Genomic DNA, 10848 nt, shown 5'->3' with positions numbered 1-10848 from the left:
AGATGTCGGATTAAGGCATTTACTGTGTAGTTTATTTTAGTTATTCGTTTATAGGGAAACATTTTTATTGGCGTATCGATGGGTTGCAGATTTGTCTGGAGGAAGGAGTTGCTGAGAACTTTGAGCCAGTAGAGGAGGAGTCAGTGGATGGAACTCCAAGGCTATTGAAGAAATACTGAGCTCTATGGAAGAACAGCCCCATAGGAGGAGTAGGACCTCAAGTTGTGAGAGGAAAAGCAGTGGAGTAGAGTTTCACATGCCTCTGTGGTACCAGTGGTGAGGCACCATTGCTGTTTGAGAAAGACTTCGTGGTGTAGCAGCCAGAAGAGCTGTGGAAGACCCTGGTAGACAATTTTGTGAGAACCTGAAGTGTTCAGGGTAGTGAGCCTCTGGATGCAGATAGGAAGTTCTTATTGATATATATTGATATTGATATTGATATGATCTTATTGATATATATTGATATTGATATATCAACCTTATAGAAGGTTGATAGAGTGTTTGAGTGTCAGTAGCGTCCATGACGCAGTGGGAGGTGAGTGATTGGACGTTGTATCAAGGAATATTTATACTGATGTTTATGTTGTTGCAGTCAAAGGCTGGAGTCCTTGTGTATATTTATTTATATATATTCTAGGGCTGATAGTGCCATATTGTATTACAAGATTAAAACCACTAGGTGAGGTTGGTAACATAAGTGGCGAGCCAGGAGTTGGGCTACCACTTGATATAAGCAGCTGATAGAGTCCTGATGGGATTGGATACAACCTGATTATAATAGCATAGAGTTTTGGAGTCATAATTATATCTTGTATTTGTGTTGTATTTGTTCTCTATCCATTAAATGTATGTAATCTACAGGTGTTTGCCCTTGTCCTATTGAGGCTTCCTAGAAAGTAGAAAAGAGAGAGATAGAGTGAAAGAACCACAGTTGTGGACAGAGGGGTACAGAATTGCAATTCAAAGAAAGGGGGATTGCGGAGATCATACCAAAATAAGGAAAGAGTGGGGAATTACAGCGGCTCGAATTGGGTGTGTGCACATGACAACGAGGTCAGTGTTGGAGCCACACCCTCCTAAATGTGTGATGCTGAGCCCCTCTCGAAGAGCAGGAAGTGTACAGGGTGATCTCCTGATCAAAGTATAAGTACTCTATGAGTTTTGGTTGGTTGTACTGTAGGGACGTACACAACCCTACAACAATGTAATAATATTTTGGGGCCTGTGTTCGGAAGAGTGAACTGACACACCCACACCCTGTCCGAGAGTGGATTGATACACCCTTTGTGGAAATAAGCCTACTTATTTCTAAAGTATCTTGGTGCCCACAGGTGTATATTCTCTCTCTTGGGAAGACTCACAGGACAAGATGGATAAGGTGCAAGCGTTTGTGGAGTCAGGCAAGCCTGAGGACTTGGAAGGTTGCACCAGGGAACAGTTGAAACAGATAGCGGAAAAATGTGTCCTCAGGTTGAAGGTATCGAAAGTGACCGGGATGAAGGATGAGATCCTGAGGTAGTTGAGTGCCAAGAGTGAAGCGGCAGAACAGGGAGCCTAGAAAGGAGCTGAAAGTGGAAAGGAGGATGATGGGCAGGATAAAGTACGATCCCAGGGATCGAGTAGGAGCAGTAAGAGTAGCATGAGTAGCAGGAACAGGAGTTTGGAAAGGTTCCAGTTAGAGCTACAGATGCAACAAAAACGTGAGGAGAGACAGTTCCAACTGAAGAAGTTAAGGATAGAACTTCAGATGAAAAATGACGCAGAAAAAGAGAAAACCAGACTGGAGGTAGAAAAAAAGAAAACCAGAATAAAAGAACTGGAGTTGGAACAGGAAAAAGAAAAAGAAAAAGCACAGGTCGAAAGGGAAAAAGAGAAAACAAAACAAATGCAGACAGAAACAAATAGAACCTTGGCTAAGAAAAGGATTAAACATGGGGTTGCCCGAGAGCACCACCCATGTAGCACACCCCACATGATAATATGATAATAGGGTTAGGGAAAACAACATTCTTATATTTGTGCCAGAGGAGGCAGATAGCTTTTTCGAGCATTTCGAAAAAGTAGCCAATATCAAGGAAGAGCCACAGGAGTACTGGGCCCAACTGGTTCAGCTAAAATTGAACGGCGCTGCTAGAGTGGCATACATTCAACTGACACTAGAGGAATGCCAGGATTATGCCACAGTAAAGAGCAGCATACTGCTTTCATTTCAGTTAACTCCAGAAACTTATAGGATGCGTTTCAGGAAGATGGCGAAGGTTGGAGCAAGCACGTTTGCTGAGACGGCAAGGGATCTGGAAAGACGATTCCAGAGATGGATTGAAGCTGCCCGAGTGGGATCTTATGCTGACCTAAAGCACTTAATGGTCATGGAAAAGTTCTTGGAGATGATGCACCCAGAGACAAAGTTAAAAATCTAAGAGGAAGTGGTAAAGGATGTAAGGTATGCCGTAGATAGGGCGGACATGATTACTGAAGCATACATGAGCTTAATTAAGGGAGAACAAAGTGAGAAGCAAAGCGAGACGCAGCAACGGCATACCAAGTGGAGCCTGAGGAGGAAGAAATTATAATAGACCCAGAGGAACCTGGGGTGTGAAAACTTTTGATAGATGGGCGAGTAATCGCAAGCATCCTGAAACTCAGAAGAGTAAGTCTCACACTTCATCTGAAAGTGAGGATGAGGGAGTTAAACGAGAATCTAATGAGTCCAGTCAGGACACACACAGTGCAGGAAGTGTACCTAGGCCGAGGAACTCCAACGCGAGTGGGTAGAGTCCGAGCCACTCGGGAACATATAGGAGAGACTTTTCCCAAATGAGGTGTTACAATTGTAACAGATTGGGTCATATGATGAGAGATTGAAGGCAGGGCAAGAGAGTTGTAACCCTTGCCATGTGTGACCTTCGAGATGAATATATTGATGTATCCCAGGACAAACCACAGAGAGTAGAGTTAGTGAATGAGCGGTATAGGCCGTTCATGAGTAAAGGTTGGATCAGCATAGGAGGCCAACCTGAGGTAGAAGTTGGTATCTTAAGGGATACTAGAGCTAGTCAGAGCTTGATTACGAGAACCCTGATTGGGAATGAGCGACTGTTAGCGGGCAGGAGGAAGATGAAGGTATATGGGTTGTTGTCTGAGAGTGACATGCCCGTATGTGCTGTCCAGCTAAAGTCGGACTATGTGTCGGCGGAGGTGATGTTGGGAGTATGCCCCAACTTACCTGTTCCAGGAGTCCAGGTGATCCTGAGGAATGACTTGTGCAGGACGAAGGTGTTGCCAAGGATCATAGTTGAGGCTGTGCCCGAGGAGTGCCCGGAAGGCCACGGCACAGGTGGGACACCTGAGTGTGTGAACCTAACTGATATCCTAGGGGATGAGTCCGGAGACCACTAAGCCATTGAGTACCCCTGTCTCGGTAGTGACGAAGGCAGAGGTGGCCGACGAGGAAGTCATCACTGGTGAGGATGTAACAGTGTCGGCTCCACCGATAGAAGATATTGACGTGGAGATAGCATGGCTGTTTGATGAAGGTCCAGCCCAGGAAAATGGAGTCTCGATGAGGTCAGAAGTGAAAATGACCCAGGAGAAGAAGGATAATGTGAAGAGAGTGGACCTGAGTAGAAACCAGCCCGCTGAAATTAAGAGTCGGAACGTGGATGCGACTGTGCTGAGCAGAAGTGAAGAAGGATGTGGAAAGACTGAGGACGGGAGAAGAGCGTCAAGTTCTCCACGAGAACAGAAGCATAGGGATAATAGAGTTAAGTCGTATGAGATGTCAGGAGTTGACATGTTTTACGGGAAGCGTGGAGAAGAGATAGTGAAGAAGAGTGATAGCCGAGAAGAGACAGAATGTGCAGAGAGATGCTTACGAGCACTCTGGAAGAGGTAGAGCGACAAGTACGGTCGAGTGCTATTGGGTGTAATGCAGTACTTAAGGAAACAATTGAGTACGAACAAGAGTTGAAGGAGAAGAAATGGAGTTGTGTAGACGTGAGAGATGTGAGAGGAAGAGGATGATGATGCAGGAGGAGTAGAAGAAAGCCGAGGATTCGATGGAAATCGAAGAGGATGTAGTCTCAGATAAATGAGGAGACGAAAGAAGGGATCGTCGGTGAAGACGAGGGAGTGAAGTATGGTGACAAGAGATGGAAGAATGATGACAGTAGATGGAGGCACGAAGACCACAGAGTGAAGTATGTTCATGTGAGACTGAAGTGTGATGGTGACAGACTGAGTCGTGGGCGTGATGAACTGAAGCACGAGGATGACAGAGGAGGTACAGGCGGTAGATGTCTGTCTCTGGATGTGAGGAGTGCAAGAAGAAGAAGAAGAAACGGAGGGAGGAAACAGTAAATAGATGTGGACCGATGGAACGCAGGTGTTCAAGGGGGACGGCCTAGCCAAGGTGTGAAAGAAGTCGGATCACTTAGGAGAAGACCATGTTTGTAGCGAGTTGTGAGCTAGATGTTGCGATGTGCAACGCATTATTTTTACACTCCTAAGGGGAGTACGTAACAGATCAACCGGCTGAACAATTTGGTTGGAGAACAAGACGATGTGGTGGCTGGTGAATTATCCCGAGCCTAGCCACTGGAATAACTCTCAAAAATAAGGGGAGGGGAGGGTTATGATCCCAGGCTGCCTCAGAAACGAGTTTTCCCCTTGAGCGTTGTTCTGCCAGGCCTGACTAACTAAGAGGTCAAAGAGATAAACCTGGAAATAGCAAACACTCGATTGAATTTGAGGAGTAGTTTAAAAGTATGGGCAGTAAGTAAGAATATAAATAAATGACGTGACATGAGATATGGAGAATTTGCTGGAGGTGTGAGGCTCGCTTCAGAGGACGTTGACCTCACTTGAACTGAAGAAATCGTAAGGGGAGGTCATGCTCTGTTTGAGCTCCTGGTGAGGAAGAACCCCTGAGTGATATACCTTCAAGAAGAAGGATATGGACAGATGTCTCGATTGAGGAATAAGTCTGCGGACGTGTCAGCTCAAGATGTGAACTGCAGAAAGAGTGTGGAGGAGTTTAAAGCAGTTTTGTGGGCAGCTTAGAGTACCCTGGTGACGACCGCTCAGTCAGTGAGCACTGTGAATGGACCAAATTCTGTGGTAAGCCATTGTAAACCAGTTGACAGTGATTGCCTGTAGTGGTCGTGTGCCCGGCGGCCGTACTAAGTGTATATAATTATATTAGGCATATTTTATTAAGGCAGAAAGCCTAAATAAAAGAATTAAGATGAGGGAGCCAGCTGGAGGGACGAGAGGCTCATCCTTCCTCGCCGAGCTCCTGAGGGCAACTGACAGGGGCCAGCCGCTGGCTGCCTCAAGAGCGAGGAGCCCGGCCGGGCGGAGGATGGACCACCCCAAGCGTAGGGGAGTCCCCTCACAGAATGTGGGAAGCAGAGAGATGTCGGATTAAGGCATTTATTGTGTAGTTTATTTAAGTTATTTGTTTATAGGGAAACATTTTTATAGGCCTGTCAATGGGTTGCAGGTTTGTCTGGAGGAAGGAGTTCCTGAGAACTTCGAGCCAGTAGAGGAGGAGTCAGTGGATGGAACTCCAAGGCTATTGAAGATGTTTATGTTGTTGCAGCCATAGGCTGGAGTCCTTGTGTATATTTATTTATATATATTCTAGGGCTGATAGTGCCATATTATATTACAAGATTTAACCCACTAGGTGAGGTTGGTAACATAAGTGGCGAGCCAGGAGTTGGGCTACCACTTGATATAAGCAACTGATAACGTCCTGATGGGATTGGATGCAGCCTGATTATAATAGCATAGAGCGTTGGAGTCATTATTATATCTTGTATTTGTGTTGTATATGTTCTCTATCCATTAAATGTATGTAATCTACAGGTGTTTGCCCTTGTTCTACTGAGCTTTCCCAGAAAGTAGAAAAAAGAGAGAGAGAGAGAAAGAACCACAGCTATGGACAGGGTGGTACAGAATTACAATTCAATGAAAGGGGGATTGAGGAGGTCATACCAAAATAAGAGAGTGGGGAGTCACAGCGGTTGGAATTGGGTGTGTACACGTGACAACGAGGCCAGTGTTGGAGCCGCAGCCCCCTAAATGTGTGATGCTGAGCCCCTCTCCAAGAACAGGAAACGTACAGGGTGATCTTTTGATCAAAGTACGATCAAAGACTCTACGGGTTGTACTGTCGGGACGTACGCAACACTACAACAAAGCAATACTGGTTCTTTCCTCTTGAAGGAACACACAACTAGGTGGTCCTCCTCTACCAGAAGGTCGACGGAGCGCAACCTTCCCTCATGACTTCTGTTGCTCATGTAAGGTCATGCCGTCATCCCGCAAGCCTCACATCATGTCACCAAAGCACCGACATCTCATTTCATGTCACTTATTCACAACCAAACTTTGCATTGTAACACTTTCTGCTACGCCTTGTAGCAAGGCATAACAGAAAGTATTATTGCTTGAACTTGTGTTTTAAGATTTACTGCCACACCTTGTATTGTAACTCTTACTGCCACACCTTGTATTGTAACTCTTACTGCCACACCTTGTATTGTAACTCTTACTGCCACACCTTGTTTTGTAACTCTTACTGCCACACTTTGTATTGTAACTCTTACTGCCACACCTTGTATTGTAACTCTTACTGCCACACCTTGTATTGTAACTCTTACTGACACACCTTGTATTGTAAAACTTTTTCTATCCAGATAAATTTACTGATTACTATTTTACATTATCTTCAATAAAGTACTTATAGTATGTGTAAAAGTATATTCAACAAATTATAGCGAATAAAAAAACTCCATTAGGCCTACATTGTCACGTTAATTTTTTATTCATTATATATTCATTTATATCCACACCTGGTATTGTAACACTGCCACACCTTGTATTGTAACACTGCCACACCTAGTATTGTAACACTGCCACACCTGGTATTGTAACACTGCCACACCTTGTATTGTAACACTGCCACACCTGGTATTGTAACACTGTCACACCTTGTATTGTAACACTGCCACACCTTGTATTGTAACACTGCCACACCTGGTATTGTAACACTGCCACACCTTGTATTGTAACACTGCCACACCTTGTATTGTAACACTGCCACACCTTGTATTGTAACACTGCCACACCTTGTATTGTAACACTGCCACACCTTGTATTGTAACACTGCCACACCTTGTATTGTAACACTGCCACACCTTGTATTGTAACACTGCCACACCTTGTGTTGTAACACTGCCACACCTTGTATTGTAACACTGCCACACCTTGTATTGTAACACTGCCACACCTTGTATTGTAACACTGCCACACCTTGTATTGTAACACTGCCACACCTTGTATTGTAACACTGCCACACCTTGTATTGTAACTGTCACACGTTGTACTGTAATACTTACTACTTCACTTTTTATTGTAACACTTACTGCCATGTCCTGTAGCAAAACCAATGCTGCCACACCTTGTATTGTAACACTTCAACCTTGTATTGTAATACTTACTGCCACACGTTGTATTGAAATACTTAATGACTCATCTTGTATTTTAAAACTGTCACACCTTGTCTTGTAATACTTACTGCCACACAATGTATTCAAACCGTGCCATAACTTGTATTGTAATACTTAGCCTTATAACCTTATAATCTTATAACACCTTATAACTTATGGTCGTTTATATTGTTCATATAACCATTTTGTTCGCAACATTTATATAATAAACATAATAATTCCAGAGCCCGGCTCTGTGGTGCAGCGGTCAGCACGGCCGCCTCTAAAGTGGCAGACTCAGGTTCAACTCCTGGCGGAGCCTTTTTCTCTCCAGCTAAATTAGTAGGCATCCATCAGTCTCAGGAGACTATGGAGTTGCGCATTATCTAAATTAACACCCAGATAAATTTACTGATTACTGTTTTACATTTCTTTCAATAAAATACTTGTAATATGTGTAAAAGTATATACAGCAAATTATAGCAGATAAAAAAAACTCCATTAGACCTATATTGACATGATATTTTTTTTATTTAATTCGTGTTAAAATATCATAATAATAATAATAATAATTTTTATTTAGGCAAAGGTACATACATAAAGAGATTTTACAAAGTTTGTTGGCTTTATAGATAAGAGCTAGTACATACAATGCCTAAAGCCACTATTACGCAAAGCGTTTCGGGCAGGAAAAAACACTACTGACTAAAGCTTAAAACTAATGGGTAAAAAGAAAAAAATGCGTTGAGTACAAATAAAAATAGAGGTAAAAGAGGGGGGAACATTGTTGAAAAACAGCACAAATACAATTACAAATTATTACAGAAAATTACATTAAAACAGCGTTGAATTGTAAAACAAACAAAAAAAAAAAAAACATACATGGGTTGACAATAGAGAGGTAAGGTAGGTTACAGGGAATTTATTAGGTATAGCTTCGTTTTTAACTTAAACTGGTTGAGAGAGGTACTGTCTTTAACATGGTTGGGAAGGTCATTCCACATCCTGGGCCCCTTGATTTGTAGAGCATTTCTGGTTTGATTAAGTCGTACTCTAGGAATATCAAAACTGTATTTATTTCTGGTGTGGTGCTCATGGGTTCTGTTACAACCTTCTATGAAGCTTTTGAGATCAGGATTGGCATTACAATTTAGCGTTTTGTATATGTATAGTACACATGAGAGAATGTGCAGTGACTTAATGTCTAACATATTCAGGGATTTGAATAGGGGTACCGAGTGATGTCTGGGGCCAGAATTGGATATTGTCCTAATAGCAGCTTTGTGTTGAGTAATTAGAGGACGTAAGTGATTTTGGGTAGTAGAGCCCCAAGCACAAATACCATAGTTGAGATATGGATAGATAAGGGAGTAATAGAGAGTCACCAGGGCAGGGCGTGGTACATAATATCTGATCTTAGAAAGAATGCCCACAGTTTTTGAAACTTTTTTTGATATGTTTAGAATGTGTCCCTGGAAATTCAGCTTGTGGTCAATCATACATTGAAGCATTTTCTCTTTTAGAAAATAAAAATAATAATTATTGTAAAACCGAACTTGATAGGTTACGTTGGTTGTCCAAATGCAGTAAGTGGGTCGTTACGTTTGTAGTCCAAATAACGTAACATTGCTACACCATGTATTGTAACACTTACTGCGACACCTTGTATTGTAGCACTTACTACCAGAACTTGTATTTAAATCTTACTGTAACAACTTGTATTGTAACACCTCAACCACTTGTATTACAAAATTGCCACACCAGGTATTGTAACACCGACATACCTTGCATTGTAACACTGCAACACCTTGTATTGAAATACTGCCACACCTTGAATTGTAACACTGTCACACCTTGTATTGTAACACTGTCACACCTTGTATTGTAACACTGTCACACCTTGTATTGTAACACTGTCACACCTTGTATTGTAACACTGTCACACCTTGTATTGTAACACTGTCACACCTTGTATTGTAACACTGTCACACCTTGTATTGTAACACTGTCACACCTTGTATTGTAACACTGTCACACCTTGTATTGTAACACTGTCACACCTTGTATTGTAACACTGTCACACCTTGTATTGTAACACTGTCACACCTTGTATTGTAACACTGTCACACCTTGTATTGTAACACTGTCACACCTTGTATTGTAACACTGTCACACCTTGTATTGTAACACTGTCACACTTTGTATTGAAAGCATTACTGTCACACCTTGTATTGTAACACTGTCACACCTTGTATTGAAAGCATTACTGTCACACCTTGTATTATAACTCTGTCACGCCTGTGTTGTAACGCATACTGCCACACCTTTTGTAACGCTGCCAGACCATTATTGTAACACTTATTGCTACACATCGTACTGTAACACTGTCACCCCTTGTACTGTAACACTGCAACACCTTATGTTGTAATTCTCAATGTCACACCTTATATTGTAACACTGTCTTTCCTTGTATTGTAATAATTTCTGTCACACCTTGTAATGTAACACTGCTCCGCCTGTGTTGTAACGCTTACTGCCACACATTCTTTGGAACAGTGCCACTCCTTGTATTGTAATACTTTCAGCCACACCTTATATTGTAACACTGCCACACGTGTTATTGTAACACTGCCACACCTGCCACAAGGAGCCGAGCGGACAGCACGCTGGACTTGTGATCCTGTGGTCCTGGGTTCGATCCCAGGCGCCGGCGAGAAACAATGGGCAGAGTTTCTTTCACCCTGTGCCCCTGTTACCTAGCAGTAAAATAGATACCTTGGTGTTACTCAGCTGTCACGGGCTGCTTCCTGGGGGTGGAGGCCTGGTCGAGGACCGGGCCGCGGGGACACTAAAAAAGCCCCGAAATCATCTCAAGATAACCTCAAGATAACCTTATATTGGAACACTGCCACACCTTATATTGTAACACTTACTGCCAAACCTTATATTGTAACACTGTTATATCTTGTATCGTAAGAGTTCCACACCTTGTTTTGTAACACTGTCACAAGTTGCATTGAAATATTGCTTATTCTTGAATTGTAACACGGCCACATCTTTTAATGAAGTACTGACTGCCTCACAATAAATTGTAACATTGGCACACCTTGTATTGTAATACTTACCTTCACCCTTTGTAACTTAATATCATTTATAGTGTTAATATAACCATTTTGTCAATAACATTTATATAATAAACATAATAATTCCAGAGCCCGGCTCTGTGGTGCAGCGGTCAGCACGGCCGCCTCTAAAGTGGCAGACTCAGGTTCAACTCCTGGCGGAGCCTTTTTCTCTCCAGCTAAATTTACACCCAGATAAATTTACTGATTACTGTTTAACATTATCTTCA

At 42.6% G+C, this 10848-nt stretch overlaps 1 protein-coding gene across 1 annotated transcript; it reads left to right on the top strand.

Moving 5' to 3' along the window:
• Window positions 1–1639: 1639 nt before the first annotated feature.
• LOC138351476 (uncharacterized) lies at window positions 1640–1984 on the top strand. Its single transcript, XM_069303305.1, has one exon. The coding sequence runs from the start codon at window positions 1640–1642 to the stop codon at window positions 1982–1984; it is 345 nt and encodes a 114-aa protein (XP_069159406.1).
• Window positions 1985–10848: the final 8864 nt, after the last annotated feature.

The sequence above is a fragment of the Procambarus clarkii genome, chromosome 49 (genome assembly GCF_040958095.1).
Source record: "Procambarus clarkii isolate CNS0578487 chromosome 49, FALCON_Pclarkii_2.0, whole genome shotgun sequence".
In the NCBI taxonomy this organism is placed as follows: domain Eukaryota; kingdom Metazoa; phylum Arthropoda; class Malacostraca; order Decapoda; family Cambaridae; genus Procambarus; species Procambarus clarkii.
The sequence above is the reverse complement of the archived record's forward strand: the minus strand, read 5'-3'. Positions and strand labels throughout refer to the sequence as shown.

Coding starts and splice junctions, on each gene's coding strand:
- LOC138351476 (XM_069303305.1), top strand. CDS start 1,640: ATGAGTAGCAGGAACAGGAGTTTGGAAAGGTTCCAGTTAGAGCTACAG.